Source organism: Esox lucius, chromosome 23 (genome assembly GCF_011004845.1).
Source record: "Esox lucius isolate fEsoLuc1 chromosome 23, fEsoLuc1.pri, whole genome shotgun sequence".
NCBI lineage: Eukaryota > Metazoa > Chordata > Actinopteri > Esociformes > Esocidae > Esox > Esox lucius.
Genome location: NC_047591.1, coordinates 24,077,656 through 24,103,258, shown reverse-complemented (window position 1 = coordinate 24,103,258; position 25,603 = coordinate 24,077,656). Strand labels below are relative to the sequence as shown.

Below are 25,603 nucleotides of genomic sequence, written 5' to 3'. Positions count from 1 at the left end.
AGACTAGGTCAGAAGTATGACCAGGTGGACAAGGACAGGGACAGCAACAGGCCCCCCAAACCAGGTAATCCACAGGTGTGGACCAGGACCTCATCTCCTCCTAAAATTTTAAACTGGAGGAGACTGAAAAAAAGTTTGTAGTGCATTCCTCATATCCCCCAGCACAATAATATAGCAGCGTAACACCTTGGAACTGAGACGGGGGGGGTCCAGTGACACTGTGGCCCTACCCGGGGGAGGCCCCGGACAGGGCCCAACAGGCAGGAATTCAATCCACCGACATTGCCAGGCATCAACCAAAGGGACACCCACCAACTGCAACCCCCCTGAATGAGGGCCGAGTATTGCTAGCAGCGTACAGCTCAATTGCACAAGTGCGCAACAGATAGTCAACAACAAGCCAGTGACTCTTCCCCCGAAAGGCATTGGAGGGAGGGCATCCCAGTGGCGATGAGAGCCCACCTGGCAAGACAGCAAGGGTGGACAGTATCAAACCTACTGGTCACCTTCACGCCCCCGGGCCAGGCTACACCTAATTATAAACCGTGCTGTAGAGATGAGTTTTTAGTAGACACTTGAAAGTTTGCACTGAGTTTGCATTTCTAACCTTAATTGGCAGATCATTCCACAGGAGTGGAGCTCTATGAGAAAAGGCCCTGATCTCCAACTGTTTGTTTAGAAATTCTAGGTACAATTAAAAGGCCTGCATCTTGCGATCGTAGGTTACGTGTAGGTATGTATGGCTGGATCATTTCAGCAAGGTAAGTAGGAGCAAGTCCATGTATTGATTTAGGAGTAAAACCTTAAAATCTGCCCTAACCCTAACAGGCAGCCAGTGTAAGGACGCCAGGACAGGAGTAATGTGTTCACATTTTTTTGTTCTAGTTAGGATTCTAGCAGCCCTGTGCATTTTAAATTACATTTTAAAATATATTAAAATAGAAAAGTCATTTTAAATTATCATAATATGTCACAATATTACAGTTTTTTTTATTTAATTTTTTTAATGCAGCCTTGGTGAGCAGAAAATAGTTATTTTAAAAACATTAAAAATCCTAACCGATCTAAAACTATTGAACAGTGGTGTATATAATTTATATAATTTTTTTTATGTACAATTCATAGATTTTATTTTATTTATTTGAGTTTCATATAAATATTTTTTCATATGTAAGCTATTATGTACAATTCATACATTTTATGTTATTTATTTGAGTTTCATTGTGTAAATATTTTTTCATATGTAGGCTGTTGCTACACTTAATAAACATTTATAAACTTAAATATTGAAATTGTCATCTCATGTGCTTTTTCTTCCTTCATAAAATTGTAATGACAGTTTTTTACTGGAGTGGGGCCAATTTTCATGATCTTGCCTAGGGCCCCACAACCCCACGGGCCGGCACTGCTCCGGAACGAATTATTATGATGTTTTGAAATCCAAATAGTTCTAGTAAATAAACCATTTTGAATGAACTAATTATATTCTCTAATTTGTAAGTTCACTTCAATTTCGAACTTTGAGCGAACATTTTAAAACTGACGTAGCAGTCCCGCCCTGTCTTTTGTAATGTCTGGATCTGTTTGGAACACGGAAATAAGTTATGAATGGTAGAATATGTCGTGTTTAGTAACACGTAAATCTGTTCAGTCAGTTAGACTCGGAGAGGAGGCAGTGCTTCTGTAACAGGATTAGAGAACTACAGCTCCGATTCTTGGAGTTATGTTGTTATAGTGTTTCTTTATACGCCTACGGATCTGGATTTACCATGTTGACATTGGGGGCACTGCGTGGACGCATCGAGCCGGTTGTCCTATTTGCCCAAATTGCCAGCGCATTTTTTGACACCGGTTTGCAGATGGTTGTAAAAAATCGATGTGCCAACGCGACTGATTCGCATTTTTCGACCCCTACGGAGGACAGCCGTCAGAAAGCTATGTCAAACTTTTACATGACATATAATATGCTTTCGAAATTCGTTCCAATCTTGCCAGCAATTATTTTAGCCAAGGTTAGTATGGGTATGTCATGGGGTTTTCTTGTAATCCTAGCCTGCTTCATGGATAAGATTGCACCATCTTTGTGTTTTAAATATTTCTGATATTTAAATTATTTAATTCTTTCATTTATTCATATAAGGTAGGTGACCGTGGGTACCGGAAGATCCCTATAGTGATTCCTCTAGTTGGCTACCTGATCTCTAGAGTGGTCCTTCTCCTGGTCATCGTGTTGGAGCTCCCGATAGAGGCAATGTTCGGCGGGGTGGTGGTCCATGGACTGTGCGGGGGTTTCTGTTCTTACTGGGCCGGGGTCATGGCCCTTGTGTCGCTCTCTTCCTCGGAGGAGGGCCGCGCTTTCCAAATGATGCGCATTGAGCTGGTCTACGGTGTAGCCGGTCTCTTCGGGAGTTTAGCGTCTGGGCACCTTTTTCAGTTGTACATCCTAAACTTCAAACAAGGAACATTGCTGGTGGGCCTAAGTGTGGCGTTGTACTTTGCGTGTCTCCTCTACACAACGTTTATTTTCTATGTGCCACGCGTGTCGCTAAGCACACAAGAGCGCAAAGAGACCAACGGCTTCATGGGCGGGCAAAACTCCAGGAATATCCTAAACATTATTCTCCTTTTCGCGAGCGGGATCTTATATGACGTTGCTGTCGGAGGAGGGATGGAGATACTGGTGACTTTTGAGATGAAGGAGCCCCTCAACTGGAGCGCTACCCAGGTGAGTCGAAACTAACGCACGGATTATTTCATTTGGATTAACACAAGACAATATGTATATTTTTAGGCTGGGTACCAGGCCACAAGTGGCCATTTTATGAATTGCGGTTTTTGGCACTTCATTTTTCAGCCTAGGTGTTTGCTCCTTGGTTTCAATACACAACTATTACTTTACCCCTGTGAAATGCTCTAGGAGACCTTTGACACTTAGTAATAATTTGTTACATTTGGGATGGCCACTTGGGGCAGTGGTGCACACTGTTCTTTATAAATAGATCTTTGGTTTCTAAGGGTATTCTGTTTGGGACGGGTTGATGTGCTCCAATGTTTGCGAATTCAAATCAACAGAGGAAAATAAGTATTTTCCCCGTCATTCAACTTTGTGAACTGAAATGTTGACACTGAGTTTCTGAGTTTGAACTCAAACATACGCAACAGAGTGTGCAGCTTTACAACCGTGACTAAACCAGATGCTAGGTGCGAGTGCAAATTCACAGGGTTACATCAGTCATTGAACTTCGTTAATTGAAATGCTGACAATTCTTCCAAAACGGTTTTATCAACCTGGGTTTGAAATCACAACTGTTGGCAACAGAGTCTGCAGGTTTACCCAGGTTACTACACAAGATGCTTTTGGAGACCTGAGCCACTTCAGGTCATTTGGTGTTACATTCGATAGGGGCAGTAGGTACATTTGCATGTAATTCTTACGATGCTTGGTTGGGTCTAGGGTTATTTGGTCCCAGAGGCCAACCTGAGTTATTGATTTATGAACTAAAGCTGTAACCTAATGATCTCTGGGTAAACCTCTCATTGGAACAGGTGGGCTACGGTAACGCTGCTGGGTTTGTCGTCTTCCTGACAAGCTTCCTTGGCGTCATGGTGATGTCCCGTTGGGTGAGTGATGTCACCCTCATCATCATCGGGATGGTGTCCTTCGCTGCCGGGATCTACTTCATGGCTTTTGTCACAGCAACATACATGTTCTATTTGGGTGAGACATGATGTTTTCATCATTTCTGGTAACAACATTGAATTATCAGTTAAAGCACACACGCACGCACACACACACGCACACACGCACACACGCACGCACGCACACACGCACACACACACACACACACGGCTAGAAAGGGAGGGACTAACAAACGTGTTGAATTGAGTCTGGCCCTGCAGTAGCTATGGTCCAAACTAAATCCAGGTCAGGCTTTGGTTATGAGAATTCTTCCTACAACAATATCTGATGAAAATCTATTCAGCTAATCAATCAGATAATGTGTCATTATTGAAAAAACTTAAATTATTCATTAGGAGATGTGGCTGTGGTTAAGGTCTAAAAAACACACAAGCGGGAAAAGACAGAACCGCAACAATTATGCCATTGAACTGAATGTGACTGATATTTAGATAGGTTGTGTTTTAATATGCGGCATCTGAGAAATAAAAGCTAGGACACTAAGTGAATAGGCATCTTAACAGGCATGTAAACCTTATTATTCCTTCCTATCTGAAACACTGAGAAAAAACATATTTCCTCTTAGCTGCAGCATGTTTCATACGGTTTCCCAAATATCTTAACTTCAAATTAAGGGAACACTAATTATCACAGTATACTATCAAGTCAATTAAACTTCAGGGATATCAATCTGTCCACTTAAAAAGCATAAGTGATTGTGAATCAATGTCACCTGTTTTGGTGCAAATGAAAATGACAACAGGTGCACTTGAGAGGCAACAGCAAGACAACCCCCAAAAAGGGAATGGTTTTCAAGGTGGTGGCCACAGACAATTGCTCTCTCCATATACTTCCTGACTGAATCTTCTTTAGTTTTGCTAGTGTCCTCGTCACTACTGGTAGCATGAGACAGTACCTGCAGCCCAGGCAGTCCAGCTCCTCCAGGATGACACATCCATATGTGCCGTCGCAGGATAGTTTTCTGTGTCTCCCAGTACAGCCTGGAGGAGAGCATGGAGAAGATTCCAGGAGATGGGCCATAACACAAGGAGAGCTGGACGTGGCTGTAGAAGGGCATCAATCCAGCAGCAGGACCGGTATCTGCTCCTTTGTATGAGGAGGTGCAGGAGGAGGAGCACTGCCAGAGCCCTACAAAATGACCTCCAGCCGGCAACTGGTGTGCATGTTTCTAACCAAACTTTCAGAAACAGACTTCATGAGGGCCTAATGTCCTCTAGTGGGACCTGTGCTCACAGTCCAGCACCGTGCTGCAAGATTAGCATTCACCAGAGAAGGCCGGAATTGTCATGTCCACAATTAGTGCCCCGTTCTCTTCACAGATGAGAGCAGTTTCACAATGAGCATTTGAAAGCCATGGTGAACGTTATGCTGCTTGCAACATCATCCAGCATGACTGGTTTGGGGGTGGCCAGAGAGTGTAGGCATTTCCTGGATGATGAAGGCATTGATGCTATTGACTGGGCCTCACGTTCCCCAGACCTGAACCTCTGGGACGTTATGTAGCCAAGTAGAACCACAGACTGTCCAGGAGCTCACTGATGCCCTGATCCAGGTCTGGGAGGAGTTCCCCCAGGAGACCATCCACCTTCTCATCAGGAGCATGCCCAGATGTTGTAGTAGGTGCATACAGGCATGTGACATGCACTACTGAGTCACATTATAAGTAGCCTTGATGTTCAAGTTTTTCAGCCTGTGATTTCAATTGTTTACTTTGGTTTTTGGTGTGAGTTTCAATCCAACCCTCAGTCAGTTTTGTGATTTTGGTTTCCACTGACCGTTCTCAACAAATAGCACAATATACAGCAAAGATTTAGATCTTTAATACATTTCGTTAATCGAGACCTGATGTGTGATTTAAGTGTTCCAGAAATTTTTTAAGCAGTGTATATTGGGCAACCCTGTTTTAAATACTGCTCCGGAACTATTAAGAGACCACTGTACCTTTTTTTTTCCTTTCCAAATAGGTCGAAAAGGAAGGTTTTGAGTGAGGAACAGAAAATTAAGGGACCACTGCAAATTGAACGCTTCTGTTCCTCACTCAAAACTTTCCTTTTCAACTTTTTCGGAAAGGGGTTACATTTACACAGACAACCCAATTCTGATTCATTCATTTTGATCAATCAGATCAGCTTTTCAACCAGTGATCTGAATCAGTTGTTAACTCAGCCAGACTGGCCTTTCATTTAGATCTGTGTGTTAGAAGTGATTCAACCAATGTCTCATTTCAAATGTATTCATAAAAGAAACATTTAATACAGTACATTTCTATCTAGATGATGCACCTTTATGTGAATACATTAACTTCTACAACTCTGGTCTTGGTACTGTATAAAAACCTACACTTACTACCGGACAGATCTTGGTACTATATAAAAACCTTAAATTACTACCAGACTGGTCTTGGTACTGTATAAAAACCTACAATTAATACCAGACAGGTCTTGGTACTGTACAAAAACATACAAATATTACCAGACTCCCTCAACACATTTGATTTATGTTCAGAATTATATGTGTTTGGTAAAATAAATAATATTGTGAATAAATAAAGTGCATTCACATTTAAATGGTTGCTTTGAACACAGAGTGAGGGAAAGGCAAACATGAACACAATACTGAGTTGTTTAACCAGTAAACACAGAATTTAGGAATTGAAACCCAGCAAAATGTTCTTTGATAGCATGTTTTTATAAGACAGCAACAGCTTATTTATTTAAAACCATGCTTTATCTTTACCCCTTCTGGTACAGTATTCTAAAACTGCACTGCCAACTTCCTCATACTGTTATTGAGTTACTGGAAAGTTGACTAGGGGAACTGCTCTTCACTGCTTTCATACAAAACCACAAAGGAACCATTAACTTTGGCAAAAAACAGTTAACAGTTAAAGGCATGGTTACTGTTGAACACTGCCTTCAACTGCTAAAATACCTACAGTATTCTCTGCTGATATTAAATCCTGGCCTTTAACAGGAAACAAGAAAATAATAGATGACACAGAATGAAAGAACTGACACACAGTATGAAAGAATTATATGAATTATGAAAACCTTGAATTATAGAAAAGGAACTCTTGAGTTCTGGTGTGTTTGTCTTGATACTCTGGCCTGTCTTATAGCTCGGGCCTTGACCCTGTTCGCCTTGATCCCGATGCCCACAATCAGGGCGCTGCTGTCCAAACAGGTCAACGGCTCATCATATGGTATGTGTTATAACGGTTCTGTAACCCTGTCTGTCTGTCTGTTATAACAGTTCTATAGCCCTGTCTGTCTGTCTGTTATAACAGTTCTATAGGCCTGTCTGCCTGTCTGTTATAACAATTCTATAGCCCTGTCTGCCTGTCTGTTATAGTAGTTCTATAAGCCTGTCTTAATCTGCCATCAGAATTTCATTACAATTTGACCCTTAATCTGTCATCAGGATTTCACCCTAAATCAACCTTTAATCTGTCATCAGGATTTCACCCTAAATCAACCATTAATTTGTCATCAGGATTTCACCCTAAATCAACCATTAATCTGTCATCAGGATTTCACCCTAAATCAACCTTTAATCTGTCATCAGGATTTCACCCTAAATCAACCTTTAATCTGTCATCAGGATTTCACCCTAAATCAACCTTCAATCTGTCATCAGGATTTCACCCTAAATCAACCTTCAATCTGTCATCAGGATTTCACCCTAAATCAACTTTTAATCTGTCATCAGGATTTCACCCTAAATCAACCTTTAATCTGTCATCAGGATTTCACCCTAAATCAACCTTTAATCTGTCATCAGGATTTCACCCTATCTTGACCTTTAATCTGTCTCCTAGGAATCAGAAAGTTTGGACAAAGGATGTTTTGGATGAGTCAGTTGAGTGGCGTAATGGCAGACTTTAGTGAGGTTTGCCTTTGTAACTCTCATTCACCTGGACTTTTTGCAGTTCGGTGAGACCAGGGTTTGGTTTCGGGTATAAAATGTGTAGCATTTAAAGGCTTTAGTTAGTGATATTCGGTCCAGTGTGCCACTGTCAGGGTGTGTCCCTCTGTAGATGTCATGTCGTGATGCGTGCCATACAAAGCAGGCAACAGGCAGATCGGGTGTAGGTAGGCCTGGCCCTGGCTCCAATGTAGTGCACAACCAACCTGTTTTTATCTGCAGGGTTTAGGGTACTGTTTGTGACACAAGGTGTGATTATATTTTCCATGCACTTCCCTGTTTTGCTTTCTTCAGTTTCTGTTTTAAGAACGGTCTTGTACCATATGTACCATGCAATACTGAATTTCCTCTGACCAATGTGACATGAGGCCTATGGAAACAGATTTAAGTCTTTACATATTGATTACAAAATAATATGCTACCCTTAAATGCATGATGGCCATGCATTTTATACATGAAAAATATCCAACTTAAGTTTCAGTTAAGGAATTTGATCCCTAGTAATAGGATGTCCAGGTGTGTCCATACAGGACATAGCACAAGAATGTCCACTTTTGTCCACTGTTACGCCAATTAAATCATGGATTCTCATCAGTCCGACAAGTAGATGGAGTTAGTCCAACAGGGATTGTCCTACTCCTTAAATATTACAGTGGTGTATACTTTACTGTAAAGACATTTAACCAGCGTTCACCTCACCAACAACAGTGTAGTAACAGCACCCTCTCCTGACACTGTGAGGGAACTGCTGTAAACAGTGCTAACATTATATCTTTACAGGGATCACCCTTATCTCACTGCAGCTGTCCTTCAAAATTGCCAGTTTGGTGTACACTCCAGCCTACACCAAGGTCTACCAGGCAACACTGGACTGGTTTCCCGGGTTTGTGTTCACCCTGTCCAGTATCATCACCGTCCTGGCAACCATACCTGTCAGGTAAGACATTACATCATCACCGTCGTGGCCACCATACCTGTCAGCTAATATCTTAACCCTAAAGAACAGTGAACAGGGTTATAATGAATAACAATACAATTACACTTTCCATTTTATACATGTCATTATGACTCAGTAATAGGGTCCAATGCTGTAAAGTGTGTCCACATTTTATTTCCTAATGGGTTTGTTTTTCTCTCTTTTTCCAGTATTGTGGGTTGCAGAGCTGGCCGGGAAGACGGTTATGAGAAAATAATCGGGGACTGACATGACTTTGGACTCAAACATTAGTTATAATGACATCAGTGATCTGCAGGTCTGACTGTCTGATGTTCTGACCTTGTTTGTCTCACACAGTCGTCTTGAAAGCACAAGTCAGAGATTTCCAAGTAACCAGTTGATTTCAATGCAGCCGCATGTCTGGGTCCTACAGCCATGCCATTGAGGATCCCAGAAGTGGCCCATCGTCTCTCTCACTGTGAAAATGCCTACTATAAGACTGATGGACAGCTGACATGTGCCACTGCAATTTTAATGCACCTCTGCCTCTTAGATATGGACTCCTAAACAGTGTTCAACTTGACCGCAGTCTCCCAGAGACATCCAGGGGCCGTGACACAAACTGACACATTCTTGCGGATGTCATCAATGCTGGTAGTCAGCAGGGTTAGGTGTATGGTAGTCAGCAGGGTTAGGTGTATGGTAGTCAGCAGGGTTAGGTGTATGGTAGTCAGCAGGGTTAGGTGTATGGTAGTCAGCAGGGGTAGGTGTATGGTAGTCAGCAGGGTTAGGTGTATGGTAGTCAGCAGGGTTAGGTGTATGGTAGTCAGCAGGGGTAGGTGTATGGTAGTCAGCAGGGGTAGGTGTATGGTAGTCAGCAGGGGTAGGTGTATGGTAGTCAGCAGGGTTAGGTGTATGGTAGTCAGCAGGGTTAGGTGTATGGTAGTCAGCAGGGTTAGGTGTATGGTAGTCAGCAGGGTTAGGTGTATGGTAGTCAGCAGGGGTAGGTGTATGGTAGTCAGCAGGGTTAGGTGTATGGTATATGGCTGATATACCATGGTTAAGGGCAACACCTGCTTGGTTAATTATGGTATATTAGTCCTGTACCACTAACCACAGAAGCGCCTTAGTGTTACTATAAACCACTTACCAATGCAGTTGTGTTTTTGTTTATATCCTCAGTACACCACCTCATACACCTCATTTCAGCCAATCAGCATTCAGGGTTTAAATCACCTGTTTTATAATGTACTGTACTGAATTGTATATGTTGTTCAATAATGTATTGTATTATAGCTTTTTAAATTATGTCGCCTTCATATTTGTCACTGAGTAACTTGCTGAGCAGAGCTGAACTAATTTTGTACAGCATTATGGTGTTCTTTATTGTATGATATATTTTTTTGAATAAATCTAATGTACAGATTAAATACATTCCTTTTAATTGGTCCAATATCTAAAATCATCTGAGGTAAAGACAACATCCACAAACACACTAGTATTCAAAGTGTTATCTCAACATCAACATGTACATATGATTCAATAGCAAACAACCCACACTAAAAAAAAGGAGAGACAGAGAGGGAGAACCGGAGAGAGACAGGCAGCCTTTGGTTTAGAAACATTTGGGTTTGGAAATAGAAAAGTAAGCCGCTGTCCCAAATTACACCCTACTCTCAAGGGTCAAAAGTAGTGCACTACAGAGAGAATTCGGTGAAATTCGTGACACAATTTCCCCAGACACACCTACATGGTGTCCCCAACAAGTCCATAGGGCACTCACCGAGATATATACACAGACAGAACAGCCGGTCACGGCAAAACAACCAAATCATAACTGTTACTTAAGGAGAAAGATCCAGCCTCTCTGTGCGCTCATTAGAACACACTTCAGATTAAGGGAGATCCTGATTAGAACAGAAGAACACACTTTTTGGCCTCAGCTCCACCCCTGACAGCCTGGACATTAATTAAAGACTGTTACTATGGACACGCTGGGCACAAGAGTGCTTTTGGATCTGATTATAAATCAGGTGGAGTGAAACAGGCAGCAAAGCCACTTGGAGCAAAACAGGCAGCACAGACAGATTTGACACACTCGTTCTATACAAACTGCTTCACAAAGTGAGTTCTTTTTAGAATTACCAGCTTTGGCGGTTCCTTCATCTTTTCAGCTTCATTAATTCACGTGTACAAAACAATAAAATACAAGAGTCTTTCAAATTGCCTGATGAAGAAACCCCCCCCACCACTGGTAAAAGGGAAGGCGCTCAGAGGCTGTGAGGGCACAGGTGCTGGGTGACACTGTAGGGGTCTGGTCATACGAGCACTTTGTAGCAAAACATTTTGCAATGGATATTTGCTATGAAAACAAGAGGATCCCTGTTTTGTTCCGGTGGCATGGGTTTGGTTCCTAGTGAATTTGTTTTACAGCTACAGACGTCTGACCACACAATTCCTCAGTGATATGTTTGCATTTAATCAATTTGAACTAAAATTTGGTCAGACAAAGTGTTAAAGGCTTTTAACAAATATTTTTAAAAAAATGTCAACCTGTGAATGGTCACTTGAATCACATCCCCTTATTGATATCAAACAAAATGAAAAATACAGTGGCAGCTCCCATCTGAAGCCCTAATACAATAGTATTAAATGTGTGGAAAACAGTGGTGTGCTGACTATCCTGTCCCACTTCTCTTCAGCCACCACTAGAGGGCAGCAAGGCTGCAATTTTCATAGTCAGTTGCTTTTCGAAGTCAACTTCTCCAGAAGCAAAATTATGCAATTAGTTTTCTTTAGTGCAGGTTTCAGAACACAAATATTCATGTATAACCATCTTTCTTCCAGTCTGAAAGTGAATCTTAAATCCTTGTTAGGAGTAACTTACAGAACTTCCATGGTTAGATAAAACAAAATTACAAGGAAACAGTATGTCAGCAGCCAAAAGGTGCCCTTTTCCCAATATAAATCTCCCATCAGCCCTGATCAAAAGTAGTGCACTATCAAGGGAATAGGCTGGCATTTGGCCCACAGGAGAGAGACAATGAGTCACGTTCATAGGAAGCAATGCTAGCATCCCAAATGGCACTCTTTATAGGCCTGGGGCACTACCTTTGACAGGGGCACTAGGTTGGGAACGGGGAGCCCTTTGGGATGTATTCCTCCTGACGAGCACAGAGATAATGAGCCACAACATTGCATCGTAACATAGCCCTGCAGACGCAGTAATGTGAAACAGACTTCCACAGTAACTGTATACAGCCGAGAGCTCAGAAAACAAACCAAAACCTCATGAATTTAACCTGTCTCTGACCACCTGTCCCTATAATACTATTAATCCCAAATTATACCTTTTCTTACTTTATTGGATAGCGCACAACTTTTGACAGAATCCCCCAGGAACATATCCATGAGAAAGCCTCAGTTCACACATTGTACAGTCCCTTATATCTTTGGCCAGAGGACTGCTGTTCTATTAGTTGTGACCTTGAACGGACGCTGCTGCTGTGCTCTCCAGGCTGCTCCAAAAGTCCATTACACTTCGGAATCAAATTCCATCAAAGATCTGCATTGTTTACAAAAAGCACATTGGCAACCAATCATTCAACAGATTAGAAAACTCCAAACAGATGAAAAGCTATACATGTTAGTTTTCCAGAGACGTCAGCTGGCTCCATTCAGTGATCCTTGGGCTGGTGGGTGTGACAGAAAGCTTCTTGGCCAGACAGGTCGTGGGATCTCTACAGTAAAGCATTTAGCAGCTGAAGCTTCAGGTCGCCCTTTCCTCCCAGTTTCGGTCCGTTTGGTTGTTAGTTCGTGCGACGAGGTGCTGTGCAACGAGGAACAGAACACACCCTTCTGTCCACACGGCCCCATGTCTCCGCCTTCATAGCCAGGATGGGAGGATGCGTTTCAAAAACAGGAACACCAAAACAACTAAGACTTCGGTATCTGGCCCTAAAAGCCAGTTTCCTTGGCTGAGCCCCTTTCAGGATGTGTCTGTATGTAACACTGGTATCTCATGTGAGGAATGTTGGCGATGTAACGTCCTCGGCCAAGCGTCGTCCAGACACCTAATCTCAGTCTTTCTCTGAATCGCTCCTGGCCTCCGGTGACTGTGGGTCCTGTAGTAGTGGCATAACGGACTCCCAGGCTGCAAGGCACTGAGACCCAGAGAAACAGGTACAGACTCAGACACCATCAACGAAGCAGGACACATTCTGTGTTCGTCTCATATTAAACTCTGATGACTTGTGAGAATGGAATCTTGTTGTTGCCTAGTAACACGCGGTTCACTGACATGGGTTTCCAGGGCGGATCTAGAGGAGAGCTGAGACACTCCCCTCACAGCCCGGGTTACACCAAAAAATACACTATAAACCACTAATCACTTCTTCTTTTCATCCTGTTCTAAACATTTGAGTGTTGAACTACAACTATGGCTGGCTGTACAGGACAAAGGTTAGCTCAGCCCTGACTCAGCTCCTGCTAAACGATGTAGCTTTCCTTTTCTATTTTAATTAGGTTGTTGTCTGTTGCCTTAATCCTGTTTTCGGTACACTGTCCTCATTTTATGCTTTACGTGATTTACTACCATCATCACACTATGTAGTTCTGTTACCTTCTCGTAGTAATGAATGTTGTGGTCGGCCATGCCAGTGAGAAGCTGTCTGAAGTCTTGTCTTTTGTTGTTCTGCCAGCGGTCCCAGTCTGCTTTCAGATCAGCGTTGAAACACTCCACTCTATCCTGGCACTTCTCCACATCTGTAGGCACCTGATGCAGGGACCAGACAGGCAACAGCTCTAAGCATGGAACTATGGGTAAACTGCAAAGAACAGAGTTCTGAGCATGGAACTATGGGTAATCTGCAAGGAACAGAGTTCTGAGAATGGAACTATGGGAAAACAGCAAGGAACAGAGTTCTGAGCATGGAACTATGGATAAACTACAAAACACATTGTTTTTAGAGGGGCGCTATGGACACACTACTCCACTCTAAATGCTTGGTTAAAATGGAAATAGCACCACACTAAAAGGAGGGACCAGGATTGTGAGGAAAAGCAGAAACATTATCATTAGCATTGATAGCACACCACTGTGATGGTTAAAGCTGGGTAACTGCCATAACAGACCAGGGGCCCACTAGTCTCATCATTACTGTCCGTTCAACGATGGCTTCAATGTTCAGCCTCCTCAGTGTTAAGAAACTGCATTAGAGACACTGCGGTAGACAACTAAGGCTCTCACACCGAGTCCTAAATGGCGGCCTATCCACTAGGCCCTACGTTTGGCCAGGGTCCATGGGGTGTTGAGCAGACTCACGGCTGCTGCAGTCGTTCTCTCTTCTTTTCTGAAGGCAACAGCTTCCAGTTTGGCCTCGTATTCTGCCTGGACGTTGTCTCTCTTCTTTAGAACCGACTGAGAAGAGAGGACCAGATGCCAAATATAAGATATAAACACACATCTGAAGAAAGTTATAAACACACACGTCTGACCAAAACACCAGATGCATCTCCAGTAATAATAATAATATACACATTTCAAAATGAAAAGAACACTACATTCCGGTTCTGGAGGAAACCTTGAAAGCTCCGCTCTTTATTCTCGGTTATCAACAAAAACTTTACTCGTCAGTAAAAGTATTTATCAGTAAAGGAGAAGTAAGACATCCTGATGTGTTGTCAGTTTGGTTCCTTGGCAGTCTGTATGTCAGATCGGAGCTCATCAGGAGACTTGGCTGCAGCCAGGACAACAGGTTCTTCATCTAACCTTTCTCTCCCTGCACTCCATGTGATGAGACAAAAAGGCTGTCTTTCCTTATGTCTTCAAATAATAAAAATAATAAATGTTTTGTCCAGACTGGACTAGCCTTAAGGCCGTCCTCTAATCACTATATGTTTGCAAATATTATATCTCTTATTATTCTCTCACAGCAAAACATATATTTTTAACCATACTTAACCAGAATGTCATGAGTTACAACTCTGATTTTATGTTGAATAAAACACCCTATTGATATATTTTATTTAGTGTTTCATCTCCTATTGGCTGTATATGAAATACATACAAATATTCATTATGTGAAGCCTCTCTTGATCAGTAAAAATGTATTCAAGAATTTTTGCCTCTATCAGCTTTGCACAGTTGGATTTGAGCTTAAGTTTCTTCTATTCTTCCTGGTAGATCATCTCCAGCTGTCAGATTGGATGGAGAGTGTCAGCGAACTGTGATCTTCAGGGCTCACCACAGATGTTCAGTGGGGTTCAAGTCCGGGTTTTAACTGGGCCACTCAAGGATATTCACACACTAGTCCCGAAGCCACTCCAGAATTGTCTTGGCTGTGTGCTTGCAGGTCATGCTGAGAGATGAATCTTCACCCCAGTCTCAGGTCCTCTGAATCTCCCCAGTCTGAGGCACTCTGAATCTGTTTTTTCTTCAAGGACCTCTCAGATTCTTTTGCTCTGTTTATCTTTCCCTCATTCGTGGCCAGTCTCCCAGTCCCTGCCTAAAAGTTCATGCCTAAAAGTTCAATTATCAGATCAGAGAATATTTTGGCACTATACTCCAAATTTTTGTATTTGAAATAAAGTACAGATTAATAGCATTCATTTTAGGGTTTTTGTGGATATAGTGTTCATCTCCCCATTTTTTACCACATAAATTGACTGAGAACATTCTCATTTATAACAACAACCTGAAAAAAGTATATGCAGAGGAGTGGGAATTAATGAGCCAATTGGAAGCTGAGGATGATTAAGCCGCTATGTTAGTATGAGAGTCAGATCAGATATTTCGCCATGAGTTGAGCAAGACTGGTTTCACCATTTAGGAAATGACAACACTATTCACAAAGTCCCTGTATTTCCCCATAGGGCAGACCACAAAGTAGCACAAAGCCATGTGGAGCCTCTAAACAGAAATCCTAACTCTGGAAAGTATGCCTACAATCCACAGAACAAAGCACCACAATATCTACCTGGTCATTAGACCTCTCCTGTATGATATCCAAAAAAAGGAGTCCATTCCCCATACTCCTAAAACCCCTGAAACACTACCTCCTTAATGACATTCCACAGCCTGAATCGTGTACTTTACCTTCATGGACTCGACGTAGAGAACGTATTCTCTGAGGACGGGGAGGAAGTCCTCGCTCATGTCCTCAGTGAGTTCGTCCAGGGCACCGGAGCAGCTTGCCAGGCAGCCGGCTACGCCCTCCAGAGGCTCCTGTAGCGCCGCCTCCGAAGCCGCCCAGGTGGTGTAGACTGGAGCGTACTCACGCAGTTCCACCAGGTACTCTAGAGGGACCCACAGTCAGGACTTTTCCTTCCACTTATTACGATATCTTTCTTATTTCACAGTTGCCCTAGCAATGTGGACAACATTTCTCCCGTACAAACAAAATCCTTTAAATGTAACTGATATTGAATTTGTGAGAGTGTGATGGAGGGGAGAGAGAGAAAGGAGGAAAAAGAGAGACAGAGAGCAGACCGGCCTTAACAGATTAAAGTACAGAGTCATGGCTACAGTCCAGGCACGGAGTATTGAAGCAGTGAGACAGAACAGATGAGCTAGAACCAACCCAACATCTATTTACCTGACTGTTCTTTAATAATCCTCTGTGCTATCCTGTCGATAGTTCCTAGCTTCTGAGTGAACATATCCAGGTAGTCTCCCATAGCAGCAAACTCCATGGGTCTGGCCCTCAGTTTGTAACCTCCGGTCACGTACTTCACAGACTCCCCCATCTTAGTGAGTAGAGCCAGACCTTGTCTCTTGTTCAGGTCCTACAGACACAAACAGGCACACACAAACAGATAAACATAGGTTATCTACACACAAACAGATAAACATAGGTTATCTACACACAAACAGATAAACATAGGTTATCTACACACAAACAGATAAACATAGGTTATCTACACACAAACAGATAAACATAGGTTATCTACACACAAACAGATAAACATAGGTTATCTACACACAAACAGATAAACATAGGTTATCTACACACAAACACCACATACAATGTTGTAGCTTCCATTGGAGACTCCTGAAACGGCCAATGCCTTGTTGCCAAATACATTTTTGGACCTAGAAACTATTGACGTATAAAACGTATAAATATATCAACTGCCATAGAAAACCAAGTTAAGCATGTTTTACTTGGTCAGTCCTAGCATCCATAGGACAAGTTTGAATGGTTACATTTCTCCAGCACTGTCCTTCAGCTTATTACGAGGGGTGAGGACAACACTTGGTCATTGTTTCAGCTACTCATTGTCCCTTGAAAACTTTTCTAAATATCCTGTCAGGGTGTCAAGTGAAAACCCCGATCTCTCCCATCCTGACACACCTTGGCAGAGAGAAAGGCATTTAAATGCTCGTTGAAGGAAAGCACTGGGTGATCGGCCACTCTCTTCAGGAACTTATCCAGAGCCTTCCTCCTCGTCTCCACAAACTCTTCAGAGAAGCGGTCCACCACACCCTTCATCACAAACTTCTCTGGGAGGGGGGGGATGAGATGTGTCGGCTGGCTGTCCTCCAGTCTGGACCTGAGCCAGTCGAAGTCCTGGTAGCGCCGTCTTACGGAGTACTCCGGTAGATCGAACTCCACCCGCGTGGTCTGAGGACAGAGACGGAGGTAGGTTACACTGTTACCTAACCCCAACCCAGAGAAAGCATCTAGGTTCCACTTACCTAACCCCAACCCAGAGTAAGCATCTAGGTTCCACTTACCTAACCCCAACCCAGAGTAAGCATCTAGATTCCACTTACCTAACCCCAACCCAGAGAAAGCATCTAGGTTCCACTTACCTAACCCCAACCCAGAGAAAGCATCTAGGTTACACTTACCTAACCCCAACCCAGAGTAAGCGTCTAGATTCCACTTACCTAACCCCAACCCAGAGTAAGCGTCTAGATTCCACTTACCTAACCCCAACCCAGAGTAAGCGTCTAGATTCCACTTACCTAACCCCAACCCAGAGAAAGCACAAGGAAATGATGCATTACAATCGCAAGCACAACCTCCCAACCAGATTAACTACTGTTTAACTTTAAAAGCTGTAGCCATATGGGTACTGATCTGTTTGAACTGTAAAACCACAGACTGGAAACTTTGTTAAAAAGTTAAAGGTTAAAATATATTAGAAACTGGTTCCATACAATGCTATTCAAGAATGAATTGATAACGTGCATTTGGTTCAATGATCCAGTCAAAGCTACTGTAGAAGACCCTATTTTCTCCGATCCTGTAGAAAGTTCTCCAAGTTAATGGATTACCCTGTACGGTGCTCCACTTCCTTCACAAAGCAAGAATTACAGTGTTAATGCCAGAGTATTCAACAGTAAAGGAATTACAGTGTTATTGTTGAGCATTCCACAGTAAAGGAAGTCCAGTGTTACTTGGCCATCAGGTAAAACTGGAAACGATGTGCATTATAAACACCTAGCATGAAGTCTTCAAACTCTGAGATAGTAAACCACTATACAGAAGCCCTGAATCCCCCTGGAAGGGGCCTCGGTGTCAGTAAGGAATGCACTCTCTAAATGTTTCATGTCTCCTGCTCTGTTTAAACTTTGGAGGACATGAGGTTTTGGCCCATACCCCCCCCCCCGAGTACCAGGCCCTAAAGACCCGTTGCTGCCCCTGTCCAAAGTCCTCCTGGTTGTGTTGCAGATCAAGACGATCCTGATGATTCCAGCGGCCAGTCGGCTGACCCACCCCCCCTGGGTTGTCCCTGTCCTTGTCCATCTGGTCATGCTTCGGACTCTGGACACAGCCCAAATGCATTTATTAATTATTACAACTTGTCCTCTTAAAATGTTCACCCGGCACAGCCAGAAGAGGACTGGTCACCCCTCAGAGCCTGGTTCCTCTATAGGTTTATTCCTAAATTTCAGCTTCAACATTGTAGTTGCTTGCTCCATGGGGTTTCAGGCTGGGTGTTTTGTAAAAGCACTTTGTGACAACTGCTGATGTTAAAAGGGCTTTATAAATAAATATGATTGATTGAAGCGTGGACACGGTTTGGCATGAGAGTTCCTCTGAGCTGTTAGCAAAAGAGACGCAGACCTTTGACCCTTACTAAAAACACAGAAGCGTTGCTATGATACAGTCCATCAACAACAGTACATTTTCCATCATCTGGGCAGTGATTAACATCACTAAACATCACTAAATGGGACCTATATTCTATAAAGTTCACTACTTTAGACCAGAGCTCTGAGGATTGGTTACAAAATAGTGCACTAGATAAGGAATAGGGGGCCATTTCAGGACGCAGGCCAAAGCTGTTTTTCTGACTGACCCTGAACCGTTACTGTGGATACGGGGCCCAATGACAACAAAACACCCTGACAATAATATTCCACGTGTTAGAGCAGGGACAGGTCCAACAAAACACCCTGATAATAATATTCCACGTGATAGAGCAGGGACAGGTCCAACAAAACACCCTGATAATAATACTCCACATGTTACAGCAGGGACAGGTCCAACAAAATCAATCAATCAATCAATCAATCAAATGTATTTATAAAGCCCTTTTTACAACAGCAGTTGTCACAAAGTGCTTTACAGAGACACCCGGCCTTAAACCCCAAGGAGCAAACAACAGTAGTGTTGAATTTCAGTGGCTAGGAAAAACTCCCTAAGAAGGTTGAATTTTAGGAAGAAACCTAGAGAGGACCCAGGCTCAGAGGGGTGACCAGTCCTCTTCTGGCTGTGCCGGGTGAGATATTAAGAGTCCAATTGGAATAATAAAACACCCAGATAATAATATTCCACATGTTACAGCAGGGACAGGTCCAACAAAACACCCTGATAATAATACTCCACATGTTAGAGCAGGGAAAGGTCCAACAAAACACCCTGATAATAATATTCCACATGTTAGAGCAGGGACAGGTACCTGGGGCCGATATGCTAGGCCTGGGGTGAACCTACCTTAGTTGCCACCCTGTAGGTGATGTATGTTTCCATGGTGGAAACGTGTTTCCTGGGGTCGTCAACAGTTACAAAGAGGTCACGGGTTTCCCCGTCCAGGTCATCATCCAGCTGCAGGCGGTTTAGGAGGGAGGACGAGGAGGCGGGACTAGACGTCTCCACAGGCGTCCCATTGGGCAGACTCAAGTCCTAGCAACATGAAACAGGTAGACAGTCAGTACCATGGAGGTCCTGGTCTAAAGTTGTGCCCTATATGGGGATTATGGACCCTATTCTCAATTTCCTCACAGCAGCCCACCTCACATGCCTCTTTAGCTTGGCCTTTCCCTCAACACGACCAGCCACCTAACACTGGCGAGGCTCCGGTCCCAACCACCTAATACCAGCACCTAGGGAGGCCTAGGGAGGCCTAGGGAGGCCTAGGGAGCTCCAGTGGTCTGTGCTACCGCCTTTGATGCACATTTACACCGTACAGGCAGTACAGGTCTTCAAGCATACGGCCATTTCAGAACACTATGCAAACATTGCATCTGATTAAAAGATCACATCTCAGTGCTCTGGTGTGTCAAGAGTTTCAACTGTATCACGGTATCAAAACCGCCTTGTAATGGTGGTGAGGATGTGAAGGATTTTGCAATGCAAGCCTAAATACAGGCTTCGTTTGACAGAGCTGCTACTGCTGCAAGCTGGAAACAGTGACAGCAGTTTCCTGGTAGCCTGCCCAGCCTCAGCACAGCTACAAGATTTTTTCCTGAACTGAAAATTGCTTTAAATATGAGAAGTGAAAGTGAAAAAGTGCATATATACTGGAACAGAAAGCTGCATTAAAAAGTGTTTTCTTACTGTCGGGACCCAATAGAGAGAGTAGCTGTTACTTTGGCAAAAGTGAATGGGAATCTGAATAAACTTTGTGGTTGCTGCTTTTTTATTTTATTTTTAAAGATACAGTTCCTTTGGAAAGTATTCAGACCACTTCAATTTCTCCACGTTGTTTTGTTACAGGCTTTTGTGCATGAGATATTTCCGTTTTCCAAAAACTGGCCCAAGTTTCTAAAAACGTAATTTTTTGTCATTATCAGGTATTGTGCGTAGATCTATTTAACCAATAACAATTTACAATAAAAACAAATAAAGGGGTCTGAATATTCAGGCATTTTAAGCTTTTTTGGGACAGAAACGTGGTAAAAGAGGAGAGTTGTTGCTGAAAGAGCAGTGGATCTGACTGTAACCAATGAGGCAGCAGGATATGGTCATCCTCAGCCAATGAGGCAGCAGGATATGGTCATCCTCAGCCAATGAGGCAGCAGGATATGGTCATCCTCAGCCAATGAGGCAGCAGGATATGGTCATCCTCAGCCAAGGCCCTGGCCATCGTAGTGCCATATCGTCTCTTAACCATGTCATAATGATAAAAGAGGTAATGCGATGTCTTATCTAAACACTTCATTGGAGGAAGGATGAATATATTTAAATATGATTAGTCTGCAACCCAAATGGCTTCATATTCCACTTTTGACCACAGCCCCATTCGCCATAAGGTCCTGTATTAAAGATGAGCACTACAAATAAAAGTCTGCCATTTCGGACTCAGTTTACGAAGAAAGGGGAGGCTCTGGCTGTCCATGCTGAGAATATTTACTAGATCGAGGAATCCTCTTTAGTTTCCAGAAACAGCGGGGGTTAATATTAAGCGTACAATAAACTATAATGGCTCCATGTAAATCACAAGGCCTGTGTCACACATTCCGGTCTCAAATTGCTCCCAGAATGCACCCTGGGTCAACATTGTGAGGTAAGGGTGTGGCTACACAAGCAGCCCGATCTGGATATTTTGGGGACTAATTGGTATCACGAACACTCAGAAATGTCCACATATATTTGTTAGAGCTGATCTGAAATGAGAGGATTTGGGTGCTGTTAAGGAATGATCCACTATGAGTGATTTACCTGCCAATGGCTCCTAACTAATAAAGGCAGACTGCAATCCTGCTGAGCTGGAACTTGGAGCATGAGCTAAATAAAACTAGAATAATTGCTTGGTCAAAAATAATTTACAAAAATTATATAAAAATGGAGACAAAAAGGCTACACACTATGTTGGGGGAACATGTACTTGTAATGTACCAATACAAAAAATAAAATTAAATATGCAGTGGTCTAACCTAACTATCTTAAGATTACCACACATATTGTAACTCACTCTGGAAGGAACATCTGCTAAATGACTCAAATGCAGAAGAATGGTACAACCGGTTGTGTACAACACACAGTTCCCATAGAGTGGAATCCTGGGTATGAGAAGATGTCTTTGGGGAGAACACAGACCTATTGTCAGCCATTTGGCAGAGGGTGACATATTGACATCCCAATATAAAGCAGCATATAACAGTCTACATATTAATGATCTTACCCAAAATCCAAATGGTTGTGTGCTTTCAGTATTTATGACGTGTCTCTGCTAGTTAAGAAGACTAAGAAGTATGGTTTTTAGTGTGGATTTTGTTATTTAGGCCTGGTATAAAGTTGTATCAGCTTACACATGACTGTCATCTTCTATTCCAAACTGCTGGCCTGTGACATGAATTTGTCAGGGATTCGTTACAGAGTAAAACTGGTACATCTACTCAAGTACCAGTAGTTTTTGGCTTATAGACTTTCAGGTTTCAGGTTTTTTAAGACAATAACTGTCCCAACACTGTCATACTAAGGTTTATTGTATACAAGAGAGACTGTACACACTGCTGTTGTACACATTACAAGTACAGGGTATTTAAAAAGAGACCGAGCACCTGAGAATTCAGAAAACATTTACAGAACATTTGACGTGTGGGTTACTAACAAATGTTAGGCTATTTATCATCATCTTCATGGATGCATGGAATAAGACCCAAAACAGCCGGCGATCTAGCTAGTTCATCTACAAATCATATCTATATGATCTCGATACCTTCTCCCCGATGCTGCTTGTGGTGTTTCCGACATCTGGACTGGGTGTGAGGACTCCGGCTGACGCTGCCTCCTCGGCTCCGAGCGGGTGGCAAATCTCTTGAATAGGCTTTTGACCCGACGATGCTAACGATTTGGGTGTGACGGTACTCATTGTGCAAGCGAAGTGGAAACTGAGAACGAATTTTCCTCGAGATATCAACGTTTGTTGGCCTGGAGGAAGGCTTGTTTAGTGATTATATCCAATCCCGTGTACCTAACACTGCTGGACCCGCTGGCGGCAGCCAAACAGCTGTCAGCTGACTCGCACCACGCAGTCTCGGAAGTACAACATCAGTACCGGAAGTAGTAAAATGATTTTGGTCACGTGACTGTTGTTGATACCGGTTGATGCACCTGAGTATTATGATAAACGCGGTAGCATTGTCCTTTTTTGTATGTACAAAATAATTTAGATATAAGTTGAATACATTATAACTTTTTTAAAGTTACGTAGCTGGCTATATAGTTGTCTACAGCACATTAGCCCTTCAAGGAAAACCATAGTAAGTTCTTTCCCTGGCGGTCGTGCTAATGTGGCATTGTAACTGGTTAGTTAACTAGTCCTGTGATACTTTTATTTATTGTATTGTATAGGCTGTAATCACTCTGCTATGGCCTCACCTGCACCTGGAGGGGGTAAGTAAAATAGCAATCGGCAAAGATCTCGCCCAGAGCGTTAGGTGCTGCTTGCTAGTTTGCCTATGATGTGTCTTCCTGAACTATCAGCATTAGCAAACTGCACGTAACCAACTGGACAAGAGAGAGGTGGACCTGGTAACGACGAAACAATAAACTTTTAACACTTACATGTTCTCTCATCAGGATTCCAGAACAAGACCCATCGCGTTGCAATATTGGCTGAGCTAGACAAACAGAAAAGACTATTGATACAAAACTCATCACTGAATAACCCTGGCGCAAGGTATTAGAAGCAAGATTTAACCTATTTAGTGGGATTTGTCCGTTGAATAAACCTTTGTCAATGTTGTAATACTATAGCACTGTGTTCAAGTCAAAAGTATTGCACCTAAGGGGAATAGAGTGTAATTTGGTGTGCATGTCTGACTCTTATCCCTCCATCTCTCTCTTCACCAGCATTCCCCTTTCCAGACCAACCCAGAATAAAGACTTTAGAGATCACGCTGAACAACAGCACATTGCTGCTCAGCAAAAAGCAGCACTACAGGTGAAGTCTTTCTCACATTTCTTTTCAAGCATTATTGTTTGTATATTGACAATGTCAACACTGATAATGCATAGTATTTACAGTAATGTTATTTTTGTGTGTGTGTATGTATGTGTCCCTTTATATTATATATGGGAATAATGCACGTGTGTGCTGTTGAGCAGAGGTAGTGTAGACGATCGGGTCAGGTGTTTGATGGACTCCGACAGAAACTCTACGAACCTTGTGGTATGAGACCCTAACCTTCAATATAGTCCCCATCTGACCATCGAAGGGCAAATGAATTAACATTGTATAATATGCATTGCAGTCCATAAGTGGGCCCGTGGATAACAAAATGGATTTAGACAGTGTTTAAAAACAAACAGGAATTAAAGATGGCTACAGTACAGGCCTGGCAGAGTATCAGCAGGGAATATACCCAGCGTCTGGTGACGTCTGGGGGCCAACGTATAAAAAGGGCTGTAATTTCTACACCGTTGATGGATGTAAATCCCCTTAAATTCAAACTAACCGTCAGTATCTTAACCATTGTTTCATTTCAAATTCAGTTCGGGTTCGGTTAACCCTCAGTGTGCTACAGTGCATAGCCAGCGCAACGAAACGTGTTTCACCTTTCAAATACGTGTTTATTGTTCACCATTCAGACTATCTGAGAGTACCGTCTTCCTACATAATGTGTAATGCATAGAGTTGTTCTGACTACATGTAATCTATGGAGGAATCTGCCTTGTGTTTCTGTTGCAGCACGCCCATGCACACTCCTCAGGTTTCTTCATTACTCAAGACTCCTCCTTTGGGAACCTCATCCTCCCTGTACTGCCACGAATAGACCCCCCTACCCTGGCTGAATAATGGACCTAATTTGTCAGATTTCAAAATTAAATTTTGGGTTCCTTACCTTGTGTGTAGTCTATTGACTAGATTTAGTATGCTTAGTTTCATGAATCATGTTCAAGCCATCTGAAAGGGTCCGTCATTTATTGGGAGACTAAACAAACTCGCTTACAGAATATTTGATCGTGAAAAAAATCAAGTGTAACATTATAATATTGGTACCATAACTTAAATAGGATTTGTTACCCAAAGTTATGGTATGGATATTATTAATTTTTTCACAGTTTAAGAAACAATGCTTTTTTAGATACGTATGCATTATTGGATAATGATGATGTTAATAATGATGACGTGCTAATAACATTATCATTACCAGGTTCGGAGAGGGATTTGTGCCATATGATAAAATGCTAGCATTTATAAACAGTGTTAGGGTAATAAAACTAAAGGCATGAATTGCAATCATACCATGTCCATAGACAGCTTTTACTGTACCTTTTTGTGATTGGGGTGAACAATCTTTTTGAAAAGAAAAGAGAATGTCTAAAAGCAGCATGTGGTTTGTTTCCCATCACCTGCTGGATGTTTTTGAATAATGACAATTCAGCATGTAGAATCATGTGGAAATGATCTGGTCAGAAGTGATAGAATGCTTTGTTTCTTCTCTGGCAGTGTTACAATTAGGCCCTCAACCCACAGATCAGGCTTGGAGGCCTGTGGACCAGGGTTGTCCTAGAAGCAGATCATGGGTCAGTTTAGCGTTTAGCATCTCCACTAATGGTGAAGGTAGGATTGGGAAGGGAAACTGATCCTAAATCTGTACCTCAGGGAAACATCACACCAGAGCTGAGGCCATAACAAACGACAACACAGAAGCTTTGTTACAAGTTACTCTCTAGGATGTGTGGAACAAGGCCTTGGATTGTTTGTTGAGAATAAAGGTCATATTATTTGTCTATGTGGTACAGTGTACCAAATCATGTGGTTTTCAAATGAGTCAAAAACAATTTGTTGTAGTTTTTGTAATTAATAAAATGTATAAATAAAGGCAATAAAGACCAAGTCAACCAAAGCAACATGCT

At 42.5% G+C, this 25,603-nt stretch overlaps 3 protein-coding genes across 4 annotated transcripts; 2 read left to right on the top strand and 1 right to left on the bottom strand.

Annotated features, from left to right (window-relative positions):
- Positions 1-1,543: 1,543 nt before the first annotated feature.
- Positions 1,544-9,947, top strand: LOC105020486 (thymic stromal cotransporter homolog). Its single transcript, XM_029117001.2, has 6 exons — positions 1,544-2,012; positions 2,141-2,725; positions 3,547-3,718; positions 6,819-6,902; positions 8,405-8,561; positions 8,771-9,947. The coding sequence occupies exons 1-6, from the start codon at positions 1,770-1,772 to the stop codon at positions 8,826-8,828; spliced, it is 1,299 nt and encodes a 432-aa protein (XP_028972834.1). The 5' UTR covers positions 1,544-1,769; the 3' UTR covers positions 8,829-9,947.
- On the bottom strand, positions 9,918-22,746 carry snx30 (sorting nexin family member 30). Its single transcript, XM_010887587.5, has 8 exons — positions 22,458-22,746; positions 19,511-19,699; positions 16,916-17,185; positions 16,157-16,346; positions 15,658-15,857; positions 13,885-13,980; positions 13,183-13,335; positions 9,918-12,724 (listed from the first exon to the last, which is right to left on the bottom strand). Exons 1-8 carry the CDS (start codon positions 22,608-22,610, stop codon positions 12,641-12,643), a joined length of 1,335 nt encoding a protein of 444 aa, XP_010885889.4. The 5' UTR covers positions 22,611-22,746; the 3' UTR covers positions 9,918-12,640.
- Positions 22,747-22,836: 90 nt separating this feature from the next.
- inip (ints3 and nabp interacting protein) lies at positions 22,837-25,593 on the top strand. 2 transcript variants are annotated; one of them, XM_010887591.4, is made up of 5 exons: positions 22,837-23,001; positions 23,093-23,134; positions 23,321-23,420; positions 23,594-23,684; positions 24,432-25,593. In XM_010887591.4, the coding sequence occupies exons 2-5, from the start codon at positions 23,110-23,112 to the stop codon at positions 24,537-24,539; spliced, it is 324 nt and encodes a 107-aa protein (XP_010885893.1). In that variant the 5' UTR covers positions 22,837-23,001; positions 23,093-23,109; the 3' UTR covers positions 24,540-25,593. The 2 variants fall into 2 exon arrangements, with proteins under 2 accessions (XP_010885893.1, XP_010885894.1); XM_010887592.4 differs by having other exon boundaries at positions 22,866-22,891.
- Positions 25,594-25,603: the final 10 nt, after the last annotated feature.